The sequence below is a fragment of the Equus przewalskii genome, chromosome 8 (genome assembly GCF_037783145.1).
Source record: "Equus przewalskii isolate Varuska chromosome 8, EquPr2, whole genome shotgun sequence".
NCBI classification, from domain to species: Eukaryota; Metazoa; Chordata; class Mammalia; order Perissodactyla; family Equidae; genus Equus; species Equus przewalskii.
This window is the reverse complement of record NC_091838.1, coordinates 82,779,205-82,799,657: the sequence shown is the minus strand read 5'-3', so window position 1 is coordinate 82,799,657 and position 20,453 is coordinate 82,779,205. Positions and strand designations below refer to the sequence as shown.

Below are 20,453 nucleotides of genomic sequence, written 5' to 3'. Positions count from 1 at the left end.
GGCCCAGCTGCAGGACCTGAGGGAGGGGGATCTCGGGGTCCGCTGGCTGAGCACCCTGGTTCCTGCCAACAGAGCCATGTCCCGTGTTGGCGGGAGCGCCGGGGGCCTGGAGGCCAGGCGCAGCGCGGGGTGAGCGCCCACAGTGGTAGGCGAGCCATCTTGCTCCCCAGTTCTCAGACAAGCTCCCATCTGTGACATGAAAACTGGTGGCCCTGTGGCCTTCAAAACCTGCATCCCCCAGTAGATTAGCAGCCCTGGCAGACAAGAGGCAGGGAAGGCTGGGAGGGCCTGACCAGGTCTGGGGAGCTACAGCAATGAGGCCCATGCAGAATTGAGTCCCACAGGAAAGAGGATTCAGCTGGAGGCAGACTGTGAGATGGAGATTTGCCTGCTGGAAGTTTACCGGGGAAAGTTGACAGGAACAGCTCCTGGAGAGGTAAGGGAGGTGGGGCTAGGTGGAGGGAGAGACTGCTCCGCTGCCGCTGTCCTGGAGGCCTCAGCCGGCTGCATAGGAGCTGGGATGGCCCTACAGAGCTGTCCCAGCCTGGCGCAGGGGGTCTGGGCCTCTGCAGCCCACATCAACCACTCCTGGGGTACGGGCTGCCCTGTGGATGACAAGGAAGCTCCTTTTAGCCAGGGCCAGTCCCACAGAGGGAGCAGTGGGGAACAGGGCACCTCAGCCGGAAGGGGAACCTCTGGGTCTCCACGGAAGCTGCTGCAAGCTCCATGGCTGCGGAACGGACGGGCTTGGTGGCAAAGCACGTCCTCGCTTCCGCGCCTTCCGTGCATCTGGCAGGCAGCTCCCAGGCGAGGAGGCGCTGCTCCATCACTGGCTGCGCACGTTGTCCTCCTGAACGCTGTGACTTAGGTGGGGCTGACTTTCAGCAGCCGAGCTCAAAGCAAAAACAGACGATGGAACTAGCTGGGGAGGAGGCCAGACTCTCCGGAGGACAGGGGTGGGGAGACCTGAGACAGGGCAGGGCCGCAGGGTTCCCGTCCTCGTCCTCTGCACAGCGCTGCCTCCCCAGCCTGGGAAGCACTCACATCGGCCATCTGAGGCGAAGAGAATCTGGACTGTGGGGGCCGGACGGGGACACTTTCAAATCCACGCAGGTTCCCAGACAGGACCAGAGTCGTGGTCCTGCCTGGGGTTTCAGGACTATAGGAGGCCTGACCCTGGTCGCACTCTGAGCCCTGACCCTGGTCACACTCTGAGCCCTGACCCTGGTCCCACACTGAGCCCTGACCCTGGTCCCACACTGAGCCCTGACCCTGGTCCCACTCTGAGCCCTGACCCTGCTCACTCTGAGCCCTGACCCTGCTCACACTCTGAGCCCTGACCCTGCTCACACGCTGAGCCCTGCATGGTCGCATGCTGAGCTCCTGTCTCCTTGGACATTCCACTGGCACAGGCCTTGGCCACAGGGATGCCTGGGTAGGAGAAGCAGGGGCCATGGTTGTGGGGACCCCACTCAAAGCTGGGCATGTGGCTGGGGCACATGGCTTCACTGACGCCCACCACCAGGTCCACACATCGTCCTGGGCCCACGTGTCCCTGCCCCCTGCCCGTCCCCAGGCCCTGAATGCAGGTGGGAGAGGCAGAGAGCGCACATGGCGCAGCGCTCTGCAGTGACTCACACGGCAACTCCTCGCTTTATTTTTATCCCCATCAAGCCCTATAAATACAGCAATGATTGCCAAATACAGTCAATATGCCCAACGCCTCCGCCCCCGGCACTGGCCCACGGTCACCATCAGCGCCACACCCACACGGCAGAGGACCCAGGGCAGAGGGACAGACGCACAAGGTTCATGGGGGTGGTGGCAGATCCTCTGCTCGGACGGTGGGACAGACCCTAACCCCCTTCCCCACTTAGACAGTCTGGCACCCCCCTGCTTTCTTCTTGGTTATGGTGCAAAGTACAAACAGCGTATTTTCTTATGCTGGAGCCTCAGGATCTCAGTTTTCCTGTCAGAGAAATGGGAGTGAGATCCAGGGTAGAGGTTGTCCGTGGTCATCTCCCCACCCCTGAGGCCCATTCCTCAGGAGGAGGCAGGGGCTTTGCCGGTTTCTGTCACTGCTATCCCTCCGTCCTTGGGTCAAGACCCTCTGTGAATGTTTGTTGAATGAGTGAATGGATGGCTGGCTGGCTGATAGATGGATGATGGATAGGTGGATGGATGATGGATGGATAGACAGACGGGTGGGTGACTGGATGGACAGATGGGTGGACGGGTGGATGGATGGATCGGCGGACGGGTGGACGGGTGGGTGGGTGGATGGATGGACGGGTGGGTGGATGGACGGGTGGACGGGTGGACAGAAGGGTGGGTAGATGGGTGGGTGGGTGGATGGATGACATGAGATATTGGCTCTAAAATGCTCACATGATGGGCTCAGTGGGGTGGTTTATCAGGGCACATTCCATCCCTTCACCTCTGGGCAACCCCACCTTACAGACAGGAAGTCCTCCCCAGAACTGTCAAGGCATGAGTGGAGGACGGGGCCTCGAGCTCAATGCTGGCAGGAATGGTGGGAGGTGCCCAGGTTGGGGGGGGTGCATAACATCAGAACATGAACATGTGTGTTGCTTCCCAGCCGCAAGACTCTGCTCTGCCCCCCAAGGTGACGGTGCCCCCAGTTGAGAAGTGGAATTGAGACAAATGCCCTCTTTTTCCAGATGGGGAAAGGGATGTCCAGAAATGCTGACATGGCTCAGGACATGGGAGCCGAGGTCAGGCTGGCGCTGGAACTTGGTCCTTGGGCTCCCTCTCCCTTGGTCCTCCTTAATCTCGCCCCACTGACCACCACTGGCCAGTCCTGCAGGGGGCCTTGTCACTGGGTGTCCCCCCACAGGAATGCGCTGGCCCAGGCCCTTCCCATTTGTCACGGGCTGCGCTGGACCCCCACCCATCTGGCCTTCGTAATCACACTTGTGGCTTGTTAACCTCCACCTTGACGGAAACGGGAGACACCTGGGTGGTCTGCTGCACCATCAACACCAGGACCGCTCTGCCCAGTAACCATGAGCTGCCTGTTGGGCTCCTGGGCCCCCATCCCATGGCCTCGTAGGGCCTGGGAGCTCCCTGCAGACAGGCAGAAGAAGTTGCCCACCGTAGTCCAGCCTGGATTACCTTTCGCTCAGCCTCCACGACCTCCCAGGGGCCAGAGGTGCTGTCCATCCTGGCGCCTGTCCTCCAAGCATCCGGGCTCCGAGAGGTCGGGAGGATGAAGGACACAGGGCCCAAGGACTCCAGGAGTGAAGCTCCCAGCTGTGCCCTCCAGCCCCCTCATTCACGTCTTCAGAGCCCATAGCTCAGCCAAGCGTCAGGCGTCCAAGATGGAGAAGCGGCCGCTGGGCGTCTCCAGCTCAGAGAGAGCGGACGGAGCTTGAGGAGCAGTGAGAACCCCAGGGGAAGGGAGAGACCATCAAAGCGAGGGCAGGGCCCCAGCCCCAGGGATCTTCACCACAATCCGCTGGGGGGATGAGCACTGGACAGGGAGGCAGGAGCTCAGGGCCCAGGCCTCGTTCTGCCCCACTGCTCAGTGGCCTTGGTCGGGGCACACCCCTGCTCTGAGCCTCAGTTTCCCCCATAATAGTCCAGAGGATCTCCAAGATCCCTTTAGCTCAGCCACTCAGTTTATCATTCATTCACTCATTCATTCAACAAACACACAATGGAAAGCAGCCATGTGCCAGTGGCTGCCAAGGAGTAGCTCACGTTTTGGGGGGGGCAGGCAGTGTGATCAGTGCTGTGAAAGAGGCAGGCCCAGCCTGGGGATCTTGGAGGAGGTCCCAGACAGGGGCCAAGGGTCTGGAAGGGCTCCTGGTGCCGGGGCAAGTGTGTGAGAAAGATGGCCTGGAAGCACGGAGGACGTCACTGTCCAGGCAGAGGCAGCAGGCTGGGCAGAGCCGGCGGGAGGCAGAGGAGAGCACGTGCGCCTGGAGAGCTGGTGGCCATGGGCACGGGGGCAGCGCCTAAATGGGCCTGGATGTGATCCTGCGGGACATGTGACCCCCAATTGGACCAGGTGCAGGGACACTGGGGCCAGGGCTGCCCCTCTCGCCCCTTTGCCGACCCCTCCTATTTCATCAACAATGCGGGGAGGTCGGGCTGCCGTGCTTCCTGCCCACACGCGGCACTGTCGTGAGGCTTGGCGGCAGCACGCTCTGGGGGGGCGCCCTGGAAGTACACAGTGTTGTCATTTTGCAAAACACTCTTCTCTCTGATTTCTACCTTTGCTCATTAGCATCTCATTACCGCATTTCCCCGTGGGCAGCAGTGGGGAGGGGGTAGCACACTGAAGTCAAGTCTTGACTGTGAGTGTGACTATATGTGAGTGGGACTGTGCTTGTGTGTATGTGTGCAGGGAGGGGAGAAGGGTAAGGGTGATGGGGGCCTGGGTGAATCCCAACATGTTCAGTTTGGAAAAAACTGACCCAGGAGGTGGATGTGGTGACCTTCCTCAGCAGTCATGTTAGATTTATGTTCCTGCCCAACAAACTACTACTCGTCCTCCAGCACCCAGCCCAAACGCCCCTTCTCTGGGAACCCTTTCTGATGCCCTGGGAAGGCTACTGTTTCCTTATACAGTGTTCTAACAACAGACTTACGGCCTAGTGGGTGATTCTTTGGGCCTGTCTGTCCCTTCTGCTCCTGTTAGATACCTGGAGGGCAGCATCCATGTGCTCTTAGCTTCCATGCCTGGTGCTGGTGCTCGGCACCCACCAAGGATATCAACACTGATCAGACAGCCATGAGCATGCACATGCCGGAGCTTCTGCGGGTCAGGCCCTGTGCGAAGGGCTACTAGAGGCTTCCCGGCATTGACCCACTCAAGCCTCATGTCCCTCCACAGAGAAGCAGACATAACGGACGGGGCTGCATGGCTGGGTGGCTGAGGCTCAGGGCATGGGTCTGGCGCCAGCGCCTGGGCTCGGCAGGAGGGGGAGCTGGAGGCAGGGGGTGGCAGGGGCCATGAGCCTGCTGTGCCCACGCAGACACTCGCTCTGGAAGGCTGCTGTGTAGGTCCCGGAGCCCCCAGGGAATCGGATGGCTGCCGGGCGGCGTTAGTGCTGGCTGGGGCCCTGCGTCCGGCCCCAGCCTAGCAGGCTCCTTGCTCTCGGGAAGCCCCGGTGCCAGCCCTGCTGAGACAAGCTCCTACCTGGAGAGGTCCGCCATGGCCCTGAGGAGCCCAGAGCTCAGGGTGCAGTGTTCACCTGACTGGACGAGAGAGGGCGTGCCCACGTGGGGTTGGGGAACCTTCCTCCTGGCGCCCCCCGCCCACCCTGCACCCCTGTCCTCGGCCTCTCCGGCTCCTGGCCCTGCCCTCCGAGCGGGCTGAGGCCTCTCCATCCTGGCGTTCAGGGCACAGAGGCCCAGTCCTGCAGAGGGCGCTGGCTTTGCTCTGTCCTCAGACTCCGTCACCCCCTGAAGAAGAAGATGACTCAGTCCAGGCCCCTTCCGTCTTGTGCCTCGATGGGTTAGCAGGAGGGCCTCAAGACGGCTCGTGGCAGACCCCACGTGTGCCCCTCCCTGCCCTGGCGGGTCCCCACCTGCGGACGGGGGAGCGGACGGGGGGGGGTCTGAGCGGTGGGGTTCTGAGGCCAGCGGTGGCTGGAAGGTCAGGACACTTCCACAGAGAAGGGTATAACAGCCCCATGCCAATGTCCACAGCCTCCTCACCCGCCAGCAGGACACTCACAGCTCACCTCCCGGAGACGCTGCCCCTCGACTTCCTGGTCTCCTCGGTGAGAGGCCGCCTGGGCCCCCACACCCCTGTTCTGTGCTGCCTGGCCTCTGCTCAGGCGCCCGTGACATTTGTGTGACTCATGGCCTGCCCCCTAGGAGGTGAGCACTGTGACGACAAGGCTGTGTCCTAAGACAGAGACGGCTCGGGGAGCCCCATCCTCCCTCCTTACTGGGTACAAGAGCCCAGATGGCAGCTGGGGACACGGCCCTCAGGATGAAGACATCTCCTCACCTCCCTTGCAGCTAGAAGGACCCAAGGGACCCAGTTCTGGCCAAGGGGGTGCAAGCAGCTGTGGTATGTGCAGTATTTAAGAAGGGTCCTTGAAAGCGGGGACTGGGGCGAGAGTATGCCCACAGGCCTCTCCACTGTCTAGTTGTCTTTCCTGCTGACTAGAAAGCAGACATGCTGGCTGGAGCTTGCACAGCCATCTTACGCCAGGAGGCAGAAGGCTCATTTGAGGATCAGAGGAGCGACCAGATTCTTTAAAGGGGTCCGGGGTCCGGCTGACTGAGACGCTGCTCTCCTAGCCCCATCGCCTCTCTGGACTGGAATGTGTAACATTAAAAGCAAACATTGACCTTGTTTAAGCCACTCTTATTGAGGTTTCTGTTATTAGCAACCAGATCTAATTGTACAGTATGCCCAAGGCCTAGCATGCTGCCTGACATTGGAAGTAAAGCTTGTTGAATGAATAAATGATGGTGAACAGAATAAGATTTGCCAAGAGAGGAGAGGGGACGCTGTGCCAAGTCGCAAGCCTGGGTGGCGGGTGTGGAACAGACCGCCCGTGCTCCCCGGCGTGTGGAGAAGCCCCCTCCTCGGGGATGGAGGAGGCGCAGACGGTGCCGTTTCCCGGGAGAGGTGGCAAATGCAGCGCTGAGGACACGATTAGTAAGATGACGCCCGAAGGCTCCTGTCATGGGTTTCCTTCACTTTTTTTTTTTTTGCCACTCCTGCTTGGCGTTAAATATCTTGGGAGGCTGTTACAAGTCTCCTGCAGGAGTCGGTGTTCCAAGGGCCTCGTGCTGTGACATGACTGGTCTGGAATGGTTGGGGACGAGGCGCTTGTCTTGATTAGACCCCTGCTATGTGCTGGGCCTGTGCTGATCCCTTCCCAGCACGTGTCCCCCTTGTAATGTGGCCCCTGTACAGGTGACCAGGCAACGGCGTGCCACCCCTGGCACAGCCCCTTCCCAAGCCTGTGCTTGGGCGGGCTCACAAGCGCCCTGCAGCCCTATTCGGCTCCTGCATTGCCACTTTGGAGAAGACGCCCAGAGAAGGTGTGTCACTGCTCAACACCACACAGCAAAGTGGGAAGGTTTGATGTTGGGACAAAGACAAGGTTACATGGGCAGCATCACTTGAAGAAACAAGCCCCCGCGGGTACAGCTCGTGTGCTCACTCCCCTATCACCACTTCTCGAGGCCACACCACGGGCCAGGCCCTCTGCTGAGGGCCATGAGGCAAACACACCTACGGGCCTGTCCTCAAGGAGCCTGTTGTCCTGGGGGCAGACACAGCTGAGAGGGTATGGGTCGGTCCTGATGAGCCCTGGGGCTCATATCCGCTGGGAATGGAGTCCACAGCGGCATGAAGGAAGAGGGGCTTGGTCTCCCGTGATGATGCGTCTGGGGTGCAGTTGGGGTAGAGGCCCCACAAACCAACTGCTCCCCATCCTCAGCTTGGGACCTGACCCCTTGCTCCCCAGATGGCTGCTCTCCATGGGACTCTGCCCGCATTCCAGGCTGGAGCGGGGAGAAGGCAGAAGGACGACGGTAAGACAGGCTGGCCAGCGACATCGGGCCCTTCTGAAAGGGCCTGAAGACTCATGGGGCCTCCTGCCATCATCACCCTGTCAAGATGGTCACAGTGAGGCTGGGTACATAGCTGCCTTGAACAAAACTGGGGCTCTGTTGGCAGGGGACAAAGGGGGACCGGGCCGCAGTGACATCACATGCTGGCAGGACTGGGTGGTGAGGGAGTCAGTGACGAGTGAATGCGGCTATGACACTCTGGGGAGCAGAGCGGAAGCGGCTGGGTGGGCACGGACGGTCTCCTAGAGAAGCTGACAGGGGGCCTAGGCTTCGGGGACAGACAGAAAGGCGGGGAGGGAGGGAAACACACTGCAGACCCCCACATCGACTCAGTTTGACCGGGAGGTCCAGCGACCACCGAGAAGCCTGTGTTGCTCTCTCGTCAGAGTGAGCGTTTCTGGGATCTGCTTTAGTGGGCGCTGCATGGAGGCTCCTTCTGAAGACCCTCAGACCATTCCCAACCTTGTTGTCCCCACCTTCACTGGGGCCTAAAGGGAAGATCCAAAGTGGGGGGTTGCCAGCTGAGGACAAGCCAACACCTGCCCCTCCTGTAAGAGCCCACGCTGGGGGCTAATCCCTGTCACTCACCCTGTTGGCCAGAGATGGGTGCAGGGGTGTGGCAGGCACAATGGCAGGGCCTGCACACTTTCCCAGGAGTTGTCCTTCTCAGGAGGAGGAGGACCCAGGGCTGCCCGGCTCTGTGATGACCCCCGACAAGCACACAGGGAGGACAAGATGTGGCAGAGCAAGCGGTTGCCCCGAGGGGGTTGCGACAACTTCCTCCCTCGCTCTTCCTCTGGGGGTCTCGGCATCCTCCCGCCCCATCACGTTCCCTGCTAACCGAGGGGGCCTGTCTGCCCTGCTTCTCCGTGGGGCACTAGATGGAATTTGGGAGGAAGTGACAGGTACTCAGCACCTCTTCTGGGTGGGCCCCTGTTCATGCTAGACTGTTCCCTCCCTACCTCCATTGTATGGGCGCAGAACATTCCTGGAGGTGCTCGTCCTGGAAAGTGGACCTCACTCTTCCCTCCTTCCTTCCACACCCCATCACTGGGCTGAGAGTGAGCTGGTGGCCCGAGCACCCACAGACCTGGCTGCCCCAGTTCTCGGGCAGGCATTTGTCCTCGTGCCCCCTCCCCTGACACCACTGGGCTGCGGTCAGCAGCTGCCGGCATGGGGCAGCAGCTGGCTTCCCTTGCTCTGGGCTGTCCTGGGGGTAGGGTGAGAAGCCCTGTCCAAACCCTGCGTGCCTGTGAAGTGGGCACAGGCCACGGGCCAGGGTCATGGTGAGACTCAAGTAGAGGAGGGGAGGCTGATGTGTGCAAAGGCCCTCTGGCCCCCTTGTGGCCAGTCTTCCTTCCTGCCCACCCCCCCCACATTTGCACCACACACCATCATTCTCATGTGCACATCCAAGCACACATACATGCATGCACACGCATGTCCACGTGCATGCATCTGTGCATGCAATCCCCACAGCACTTGTTCACACTCGAACCTCATGCACGTGCATACACACTTGTGCAAAGACTTAAGCTCTCATGATGTCATAAACGGCAGGAGCCAGGCCTGCTCTGGGAACCCTGGCTGACTAGAGGCTGGCTGGCTCAGCCCCTCCATGGAAATGTTTGGGTGTGCGGGTGACAATCCCCTAGACACCCCTCCAGCCGCTGACCAGGTGTTGGGGTCTGCAGGGGCTCAGCAGGCCTCTGCAGGCCTGGTCGCCTGAAGCGATCAGGGGGCCCTCTGAGTCCTGGCCAGAGGGCACGGAGCGCGGGCATCAGGCCTCCCGGTCCTTGCCCCGGGCAGCGGCCACCAGCGAGCCCCCGCACAGCCCCGGCGCTCCTCCCCGCTGCCCTCCTCGGGCCCTGCGCCTGGGATCCGCCGAGGCGGGTCCAGCCTGGAGCGCCTAAGGCCGGGCGCTGCTCACTCCTTGTCCAAGCTCCCCTCCATCGTCACCCTGTTCTACAGGTGGAGAGACTGGGGCTGGAGGGGGGGACTGAGCCGGCCATCTCACAGGGCCAGGGAAGGTGGCGGGACCGGCTCGGCGCAGCCCCAGAGACCGGGGCCGCGCACCCCTCGGGGCCCTTGGTGGCCATAGGGTCCCTGAGCCCTGGCCCGACGCCTCCAGGACAGGACTTTGTGACCCAGCCGGCCGCCGTCCCAGGCCATTTCCGGCTGCCCGCGCGGGGCACCCTGGGATTTGTAGTCCTCGGGCGCAAGCCGTCTGCCCCGCGCCCCGGCTCGGGCAGCCATTGGCTGGCGCGAGGCGCCGGGGCTGACGGAACGGGCGGGGCGCGGCCTCGCGGCGCTGGCCCGGCGCGGGCGGGGCCGTCACGTGACGTTTGGGCGCCGGCTCCGCCCCCCGCACCGCCCCTCCCGCCGAGAGCGCACCGAGCGCGGCCGCGAGCCCAGGCCCAGGTGAGCCGGCGGGGGCGGCGGGGCGAGGCGCGCCGGCCGGGGTAGGGGCGCGCCGCCCGAGGCCGGGGGAGCAAGGGGCTCGAGGGGCGGCGGGGGCGGGGCCGGCGGGGCGGGGCCGGCGGGGCGGGGCCGCCTGGGGAGGAGGGGGCGGGGCGGGCCGTGGTGGGGGCGCTCCGGCTCCGCCCCCGAGGGCGCCCCGCCGCGGGGAACCCCCCCCCCAGCCCGAGGGCGCATGCGCCCGGTGCCCCCGCGGCTGGGCTGAGCGCCGGGGGTACCGGGCGGGGGTCGCGGCTGCCCTGATTCCCCGGTGCCCCCCCTGCCGGGCCCAGGGGTTGGTCCCCGGCCCGGGCGAGTGGGAGACACCGTCGGGGAAGCGGACCCGCGGGCTTCCCTGCGCGCCTGCCTGCCCTTCCTCCGAGTTTGGCTTGAGGGGCCTCCTGGTTCCGAGGGCTGGGGCCGTCGGGCCGGGAGCTGCAGGTGACCCTGGGCGGTGCTGCCCCCGCGGAAGCCCTTCAGGGGCCGCCTGTGGGGAACCTCGGGTCTGGGGCCCTGTGCGAGCCGTCCAGCGTGGTGGCCGCCAGCCACGGCGTGACACAGGCCGGGACCGCTGCCGTCGTGGTAGAAAGTTCCGTGGGCCCCGCTGCTGGGCGAGATGGGCCCGCTGCCGTCCCAGCCCCGCCGGGCTCGCTGCCTGCCCTGCCCTTAGCTCCTGGGGGGCCTCCTCCGGGCTCTCGGCTCACTCTCCCCAGCTCCGCTCCCACCAGTGTCCTGTCTCGGGCGCGGTCTCCTTCCCTTTTCGGCATTTCATGTTCTGTCACTGCCACTCGTTGGCTTGTGTACTTTCTGTAGTCTCTGCGAGGCAGGGATTGGGGTGGTTCCTCACTGCACCCCCAGTGTGGGCACAGTCTCAGGGTCAAAGATGCAGGTGAAGTTTGTTAGCATTGGAGGGTTTCACCTGTTGAAACAGGGATTTCACGTGGTTCAACCTCATCCGTTGTAGGAATCTAGCACAGGAAAGGTCTGTCCTGTCCGTGTCGGTTCAGGAGCCACGTTGTGACTGCAAATGGCTGTGGGAGACTGGCAATCTCAGAAGGCTTTCTAGAGGAGGGGGTGTGTTAGCTGGGTCACCTCCACATTCCTCTCCTCCTCTGTTGGCCTGGCCGCCCTGACTGTCTAGGCAACCTTCCCTGGGCGCTCTAGAGGACTTGAGGTGGGTGCTGAGGCACAGGCACCCCCTTCCTTCTGCGTGAAGGTTGGCATCTGATTCCTGCCCACTGCTCCAGCTGCGTCTTCCACAGCTTGCTTCCTGTGCCCCAACACTGCAGAAGTCCTTGTTTCCTGCACATCCCGTGTCTTTGTCACCAGTACCAGAGGGTTGATGCCAGGCTTTCTACTTGGGATGCTCTTGTACTCCCGACGTCCCTTTGGCAGCCTTCCCGTTCCCCGCCTCCCCTGGGTGGGGCTCACCTGCAATTACGCCCATGGCCCGCAGCACCTGGTGCTCACCTTGCCTTTCTGTGTCTCGCTGAGATGACCTGTGTCTGTGTTTGCCTCCCACACACGGCTGAGAGGCCCAGAGAGTGGGGACCCCCATCTTGGTCACCTTTGGATCTTGAGTGCCCAGCCTGGCATGTAGAGCTCGCTAGACCCCCAGCCGATTGTGTGAGTGAGCAGACTGGACACGCATGCCGGCGGAGAGGCCATGGTGAGAAACACGGCTGAGGCAAGGGCTCTATTCACGATGCGGGGTGGCTCGAAGCAGGGAGCTGGGACTCACCTGGCTGGGGGGGAGGACACAAACCGTGACCAGGGGGTACTGAGCCGTCAATGGCAAGGACTGCATTCGTGCCATAGGGTCCTGAAGAAGGGAGGCCTTCCCAGGTAGTGGGGTTTGAGCTGGGCCAGGTAGCAAGGCGAGGGGTGGCTGGCCAGAGAGCCCGGGCGGGTGAACTGGGCATGATGACACGAACCAGCCTGCCACACCCCACAGCACTCCCGGGGTACCGGCTCTTCCCTGAGCGACTTACGTCAGTGACTCAGTTCGTCCTCTCAGCGGCCCTGGGGGGGCCTATTAATCTCCCCGTATTACAGGTGAGGGGGTCAAGGCCCAGAAAGGTGAGCCTGCCCTGAGTCCCTGAACCGCCAAGTTCTGCATCTCCAGCCGTCCGTCTGCACCCAGAAGTGTGGTTGCGCCCAAGGTTGTCGGCACCTTGTTGCTCTGCCCAGTGGGTGGGATACCTGAGCAGCCGGCCAGGACTGAGCGTTGTTCCCTGCTGCACGCGGGGTATCGGTGGCTGCTGGCCTTGCTGTGATGGCATCGTTTGCTCCAAGTGGAATTCACGCTGCGTGGCTGAGTCCAGCTGTAATTCATCCTGTTCTTCAACATCTGATTGTCGACGTCGGCTGTGTGGCCTCCCTGGTGCCGCGAGTTGGGCCTCCTCTGGGACTTGGCTGTTTTCTGCCAGAGTGCCCAGCACTGCCTGGCTCCTCAGTATTTGCCGACCCACGAATGGAGGAGTGGGTGACAAAAGACTAAAAGGAAGAAGGAAAGAACGAGTGGGCCTGTCCTGTCCTGTCCGGGGACGTCCCCTGCGGGTGTGCAGTATTCATTCTTGCACTCTACTCGAACGTCCTTGTCCCATTCGGGTGCTTTGAGGCAGGCGAGGGGGTTCTTATTCCCATTGTTTAGGGGATGAGCTTGGGGCCGAGAGAAGGCTCCTGTGCCCAGGCTGGTACTCCATGGCAGAGGCACAGCCGTCGCCCCGTCGGCTGCCCCACCGCTTGGGAGCCGCAGCTCTGATCGCCCAGCTGTGCCCGGGCCCTGATCTGGTGGGTGCCTGGTGGCTTTTGGTTGAAGAAGTGAGGGGGGTTGTGACACAGCTGACCCAAACCTGTGTACTCCACCACGCTTCCTGTTAGCACTGCTCCCGGAGCCAGCGGAACCTGCCGGAGGAAGGGAGTTGTCTTGCCCAGGCCCTGGTGGAGAAGACAGGACCCGCCGACAAGCCAAGCCAGGTGCTCTGGAGGTGCCCGAGCCGGCAGAGCATGTGGGCACGGTCATGCCGCCTCCCGGCGCCCTTGCTTCTGAGGGGCCTGCCTGCAGTCCAGGGCTGTGCTTGAAACCCGTCGCAGCCCTTCTGCCAGCCTTATCTCGGCTGCGGTTTGTCCCATCAGCCTGAGGCCTGCTGAGGGCCAGGCCGGGCGTGAGGGAAGATGATTCTCCGCCTAGCTTCAAGCCCAGACCGTGCCAGACGGAGCCCTTCCCCGCTTGTGGGTCCACCCCAGGCTTGGGTAGGCCTCGATCGGACTCGAGGCCGCTGGTGGGCTGCACGTGCTCTTGTAGGCTGTGCGTGGGGCTGGGGGTCCTGGTAGCTATCTGGGAAGGGGTCCTGGATGTGGGTGAGGCCTGAGCTGAGTCTGAAGCCTGAGCATGGGAAGGAGGCGTGCCAGGCAGTGGGGAACCTGAGGGAAGGCACAGCGGTGCAGGGCTCCCCACAGACTGGTCAGACTGGAGCCAGGCTCTGGGGGCCTGGGGAGGCAAGTGAGGCCTGGACTTCGGTCCTGAGCAGGCAAGGGCCAGCATGAGCCGTGCAGAGGTTCGCCTGAAGAGGATAGGAGGCATGGCCACAGGGAGCAAGGACCAGGGGTCTGGGCCTGGTGGCCCCCAGGGCCTGTGCCGGAGCCTGCTGCTGGCATCTTCCCCAGCCCGCAGGGCCTGGCTGTCGGCCTGTGGCTGGGTATTGTGTGGCTGGGTCTGTGGTGGTGGCAGCAGTGCTGTAGACCCCCTCGGTGGGATGATGGCTGGCCGGGCAAGCTGGGCTTTTCCTGGGCCTGGCGGCAGGCTGCTTATTATTCCAGTAGTCTGGGCTCCCGCGTGTTGGGGAGACTAGCCCTCCCCCAGGTGGACACGAGAGCAGAGCTGGACAGTCAGGCTGATCCTGCGAGCCCTGGCCTGGAGCTCCAGCCTAGTAAGCTTGTTCTTTCTTGAACTGGATCGATGGAAGCTTGTCTTGTTGGCTGCCTCGGGTTTCGAAACCCCCGAGAGCAGGCCCAGGACCAGCCCTGATTTGTGTTAGCCTCCGGGTACGGAAATAGCGAAGTCCGAGGGCATTGCAGCATCTTAGCCGTAGGGTCCTGACCGATGGCCCTCATTAGTCCCTCCCTGGCCCTGCCCTTTTTGACCCTGCGGCCACCTGGGAGGTGGTGGTATCAACACCGTCTCAGAGACAGGGACACTGAAGCTCAGGGCCTTTTGGAGACATTGCCGGGGGCTGCAGGGAGGGTCCCCAAGGCACGAGAAGGGGCTGTGGGTGTTGGGGAGTGCCCGGGGGATGCTCTGGCAGCCCCAGGGCAGGTGGAGCTGCCCCTCTTCTGAGCGACTGTTCAACAGCCTTGCCACTGCCTCCTGCTCCAGAGAGCTCGCTCTGGCCGGACGGCGAGACGTGGCCTGGTTTTGAGTGCCCCAGCGGGAGTACGAGAACTGACCATCGTCGCCGTCTTGGTATCATCACCGGAATAGTCGCTGCTGTTTCTTGACCGCTGCTATCTGCCAGGTCCTTGTATTCCTCAGATCAGGAGACTTCCCAGGGCTGAGCATCTTACCCGGAGTCACAGGCCTGTAGGGACTGGCCAGGACTTGAACCCAGCGCCAGAACCCGCTGACCGCTCGGCTGCCCCGCCCGCCCAGCGTGCCTGCTCTGCTGCTGCGGGGAGGACCAGACTGCAAGACGCTGACACGCCAAAAGGAGCTCTGTGAGCTAGGGGACACCATTCATGATGGTGAAGATTGTACTGATGAAGATTTATCCTGGACTTCCCTCCATATTGGGCTGACTGACATTCCAAAGGAGAGCTGGGCAGAGGTCTGAAGGCTTAAGGGACCCAAGTGTCCTGGTGTGCCATTTCTCACGGAGAGGGGAGGCCGGGGGAACTGGGAATTCTCCTTCCTGGAATGGCTGACAGGTGACGTAGGCTGGGTCCCCTTGGGCCGTGGCTGGCCCTCCTGACCTGTGGGAGGTTTTCCAGTTGTTGAGTCCAGCGTTTTCAGGGCCCTGGGTCAGGGGTCATGCTCGGACACCTGTCTGCTCATCCTGTTTGTCCTTCCAGTGCCCGAGCCAGACCCTGGGTGTGGTCTGAGGGGTGCAGACTGAGCCTGCACTGGCTAGCAAGCCGGACCTTGGGGTGCAGGGTGGTGGTGAAGGAGGAGGGTGGGGTGTCAGCTGGGAAGAGGGGGGCAGGCATACCGGCGCGGAGGGCATCAAGGTTCTGCTCAGGGAATCGGTGCTGGACAGAGCAGCAAGGGCAAAGCAGGGGTGCGACCCTGCTCCCCCCGGCCGGCTGCCTTTGGCCGCCCTCCACCAGGATCATAATCCATTCCAGCTGAGTATTTGGAGAGGGCCATGTTTCTGAGCCAGAAGCCCGGCATCAATCTCTCCTCACATTAAGACGGCACAGCACGACAGCCTCCTTCCTGGGCTGGGCTGCCCTCCCTGCACTGGCTCCTAGGAGCAGTGCTAATGAGGAGCTGGCTTCGTTCCCTGGGCCTGCCCTCCGCCCCCGCTGCCTCCCCCACAGCCAAGGTGCTAATGAGCGGGGGCTGGCGGGCTGGGGAGGCAGAGAGTCCATTCTTCCTGGCCCAGGGTCCAGGAAGTCTGCGCTGACGGGGGGGATGTTCCAGTGCGTCTGCAGCCCTCAGCCTGGCCTCTTAGTTCACTCTTACTGTGCTGGCTCCTCGTGCTGCCTGTCGCTCTGGCCTGTCACTCCTGGCTGACAGTCCTCTCCCTGTCAGGCCGCCTCTCACTTTGTGGTCGCGGCTCCTTGCGGTTTGACCTGATCGTCTTTCAAGCCTCTGGTCAACCTGCTGGGCTGACTTCTTGGCCGCCTGAGCCTGCCTGCCCCTCTGTCCAGAGTGGCCGGGTGCCAGACCCACCTGGCGACCCCCTGCGCCCACTCAAGGCTCAGTTCCATGCTGCTGTCTGGAGGCCCGCCCTGTGCTCGGGGCCTGGCATCGGGGCAGGGCACAGGGAGGCCTGCGGACTAATGTGAAATCTTGTGGCCTGTGGATGTTTGTTTCAGCATCGGGCTCCTTGTGCACTTACCCCCACATTACCTTTGTCTTTGTGTCTCTGGGGGCCCAGCACAGGAATAGCACACAGTAGGTGCTCAGTAAATGCTTGTGCAAGCATGAACTAGCAATTGGAAAGACCTGTTTCTCAGCAGCCTGGTGTGCCTAGGCCACGCCGGCATCTCCAAGTGGGGCACTGATAGAGTTGGTGGGCCAGCCGTGAGCAGGCGCCTCTCCTGTGTTCACCGACTCCACAGAGCAGGAGGGAGACCGCAGCTTGGAGAGGGCGGGTCACGACTCCTGGGCGGCACAGCTGCACAGAGCTGGAGTCTTCCAGAGCCCCCTGCCTGGCTGCCCCAAGGGCTCAGCTTAGCCGGGCTGCTGCATGCGGACGAGTGTTTGGCAGGTGGATGGCATGTGGGGAGGGCTGCAGGGACCCTGAGGAGCGTTGCCATGGCTCCGAGCTGAGCAATGTGGTGGTCTTAGTGCCACTGCTCAGAGCTGGGAAGCGGGGGCATTATTTCCTCTTAGGCCCGGAGAGGTGGTGGTGTTTTCCCAAGGCCACAGAGCGAGTGCAGCGCGGAGGTGGGAGTAGAATGAGTGTGTCCAACCACAGGGCCTGAGTATCTTTCCCACCCTCACCCTGCAGCATGATGGCCCGGAGTGTGGAGGGCTGCTCCCAGGGGTCCAACCACAGGACCCGAGTGTGTCTTTCCCACCCTGACCCTGCAGCGTGACGGCCCGGGGTGTGGAGGGCTGCTCCCCGGGGGGCCGACGTTGCTCCTTGGACCTGGAGGGGCTCTGCTCAGCCTGCTTTGTACACCCCATTCCTTCCCCAGAGCGGCTCTGTACTGTCCGAGCGCCGTTGTGTTTGGAGAAAGGGTTCTGTGTCTGGGAGCAGTTCTAACAGTGCTTCAGCCCTCTTACACATGGGGAGGCAGAGGCCAGAGCTGCCTGCCGCTGTGGGGGACAGCCTCGTCCTTCCTTCCATCTGACAGTGGGACAGGGAAGAGCACCTGCCACCTTTCTGTGCCACTGCCCACCTGCAGGAGGGGCCTGGAGGCCGGTGGAGGGAGGCCCCCCAGGCAGCGTGCAGGGTTCTGTTAGGGGCGGGAGTGCAGTCAGGCAGCCTGATGCAGGCCCGGGTGTGGGTGGATGGGTAGAGGTCCTAACGGGATAGGCTGGGTGTTGCTGCTGTAACAAGCATCCCTGAAGGGTCGGTAACCTGAAACCACAAAGGTCTGTGTCCGCCAGGATTGCACCAGGACTGGCTCAGTGTAGTCAGAGACACAGGCTGATGGAGCAGCCAATGTCCAGAATGTGCCATCTTCCTGCCGGAGGGCCAGAGAGCTCTGGGGGTCTTGTCCTGGGAACTAGTGCTTGGCTCAGAGGGAGCCAGGTCACTTTTGCTCACAGGTCATTGGCCAGAAGGAATCCCGTGGCTCCAGTTGTGAGGGGCCAGGCTGTGCCATGCTACCCCACTCCCCGAGGAAGGGAGGTGGGACAGTGGTGGCCAGTGCTGTCCAGGGCCACACCAGCTGGCCAGGCAGCTTTGTGCATTTGGAAGGCCACCCTTCCTGCCTGGCTTTCCACGTGCACAGAGAGGTTGGGCCCTGCCGGCCTCATCTCCCTCTAGTCCTGATGTTCCAGGAGGCAGGTGCTGGGAAAGCAGATCAGGCTGCATGTGGCCTCTGCTCTGCACACCTGTGGCCTCGGGCGTGGAGGTCGACAGCCTGGCCCTTTTTTTTTATTGTTAAACTTTTTATTTCGAGACAGTTGTGCATTCACGTGCAGTTGTAAGACATAGTTCTGAGCCATGGTGTGTGCTTTGCCCAGTTTCCCCAGTGGTGGCATCTTGCAAAGCTCTGGTGCAGCGTCACAACCTGGATTCTGACACAGATGCGCTCAGAATACAGGCTGTTTCCTTCACCCAGAGAGCCCTCTGCGGTTGCCCTTTTGCAGCCACTCCCACCGCCCTGCGGCCCTGCCCTCCCTAGCCCTGGGAGCTGCTAGCCTGTCCTCCTTTCCTCTAAGGTCGCTGCAGGAATGTTGTATAAATGAAATCCTGGTCCATGGAAGCTCTGGGGACTGGCTTTTTTCATTGGCGTCATTCCCTGGAGAGTTCTCAAGGTTGCTGTGTGCGTTAGTAGTTTGTTTCTTTCATTACTGAGTCCTGTTCTGTGGTGTGGCTGGACCGCAGTCAGCCATTCCAGAGTCCTGTATTTTAGTATTTTGAATAGTTGATATAAGTGCAAAAGTAAAAACATATAAGGAAGCTTATAGTAGCAAGTTACAAGTCTCCCGTCCCGGCCGGCCAGTCTTGTCTCCACAGGTGACGCTGCTCCTGGTTTCTTATCTGTCCCTCCAGATATGTACTAGTATATACCAGAGAAATGCCAGTGTCAGCCACTGCAGGTCAGCCATATACAGCTCAACCAAATACAGACACACGCTTTTGTGTTTTCCCTGCTTCTTTCTCAAGTCATGTTAGGACAAATTTCTGCACCTTGGTTTTTATGTTTTCCTCCTACTAAGCAAATGGCTTGGAGATCTTTCCATCTCAGTACAGAGAGCTTCTCTTTTTTTTGACAAGTACAGAGTATTTCAAGTGTGGCTATGCCAGGATCGATTCAATGGTCCTTTGTTGGTGGGAATCTGGGTGATTTTCGATGCTCGCCCACCGCAGGGTGGACAACCTTGTTTGTATGTCGTGTGGTGCATGTCAAATACAGTATGTGTGTAGGATAAACGCTCCGAAGGGCAAGGCCTGGGTCAAAAGAGTCAGGCCTTTCTAGTCAGGGTGCACACTGCCGAACCGCCCGCCGGGGCTGAGCCAGTTTACCCGCCGCGGAAGGCGTGGGGCGCCCGGCCAGCCCTGCCTGCCCTGCCTGCCGGCTGCAGATGCGTCGCGTTTCCTTTATTATGAACGGGCCTGGTGTCTTTTTATGTATCAAGGAGTCATTTGTATTTTCTCTGTGAACTTTCTGTGCCTTGACTTTGTTCATTTCTTAAACACTGCTGTTCATCCTTTCCTCTAGATTATGGAAATTGGCCCTCCGAGTGTCAGATGAGTTCAGGTCGTTGGCCGCCTCCTTTTGTCACTGGGGCTGCTGTGCCGTGTGGAAGCTCCTATGTGGTCGAATTCATCAACTCGTGTATTGTGGCTTTAGGGTTTTGAGTTATAGTTAACAAGGGCTAGCGAGTTTAAAAAATACTGTGTTTTCTTATCGTTTAAGGTTTTTATTCATTTGTCTTTTATCCTGGTGTATGGCATGAGGTGTGTGTCGGGTTTAATTTTTCCAGATGTTTTACCAGTAGTCTCATCTAAATTATGAAATGATCCATTTCTTCCCCGGTGGTTTTAGATTCTAGCTTAGTCACGCCCTAAATCCCCATTTGCATTTAGATTTTTAGAATAAATGTGTTTGAGGGTGCTGGGAGCACTTCGCCTGCGACCTCCCCTCCTGACAGATGGCAGCGCCCATGCAGTGGTGCTCAGCAGGGTGCGGGGCTGTGCAGCCGGGCTCCAGGCTCGCTCAGCTGGCTGGGCTCAAACTTGTTGCCCACTGGGTAGTAACTCCTCTTTCCCCCTCCCCCAGCCCCTGGCACCCGCCACTCTACTCTCTGCTATGAATGTGACTGTTTTAGACTCCTCATGTAAGTGGAATCCTGTGGTGTTTGTCCTTCTGTGACTGGCTATTTACCTTTGTATGATGTTCTCAAGGTTCATCCGTGGTGTTGGATATTGCAGAATCTTCTGCTTTTTGAAGGCTGAGTAAGATTCCGTTGGATGGGTGTGCTGCATCTTCCTTATCCGTCCATGATGGACGTTTACATTGTTTCCACGTCTTGGCTGTTGGGAAAAGTACTGCAGTGAACATGGGAGTGCACACAGCTCTTCGAGATCCTGCACAGCTGTTAGCTCAGGGCCAATCTTCCTCTATTTTCTATGGGCCGCCACCGCAGCATTGCCCGACGAGAGGTGGTACGGACACACCTGGGATCTGAACCTGCGAACCCCCGGCCGCGGAAGTGTGTGAACTTAACCACTGTGCCACAGGGCCGGCCCCTGATTATATTTGTTTTTTACAAGCTGTTCCATTGTCCGTGTATGCAGTTGTACTACTGTTTTAATTATTAAGGCCTTAGACTATGTTTTCATATCTCAAAGAACTCATTGCTTTTTTGTCATAATTTTTTTTGCCTGTTCTAGGTTGTTTATCTTTACGTATGGACTTTGAATTAGCTTGTCTGTTCTTTACTCAGTCCTCACCCCAAACACACGTTTACACATGCTCTACTCCCCAAACCTGATTGGTTTTGGGGTGGAATTGTGTTAAATGTCTAAATAACCCCAGGGAGAGTGACATCTTGAATGTGGTATATCTTTCCCATTGTG

The 20,453-nt window shown here is 60.6% G+C and overlaps 1 protein-coding gene across 49 annotated transcripts in view; it reads left to right on the top strand.

Moving 5' to 3' along the window:
* Positions 1-9,169: 9,169 nt before the first annotated feature.
* The window catches only part of TSNARE1 (t-SNARE domain containing 1), a 171,645-nt gene continuing 160,361 nt past the window's right edge, over positions 9,170-20,453 (top strand). For 15 of the 49 annotated variants that reach the window (XM_070631140.1, XM_070631161.1, XM_070631149.1 and 12 more), the window contains exon 1: positions 10,640-11,695. In XM_070631140.1, coding sequence (XP_070487241.1) covers positions 11,521-11,695 — 175 coding nt within the window. In that variant the 5' untranslated portion in view covers positions 10,640-11,520. Of the gene's footprint in view, positions 10,032-10,202; positions 11,696-20,453 lie in introns of those variants that run through there. The other 34 variants (XM_070631169.1, XM_070631168.1, XM_070631166.1 and 31 more) reach the window with 12 other exon arrangements.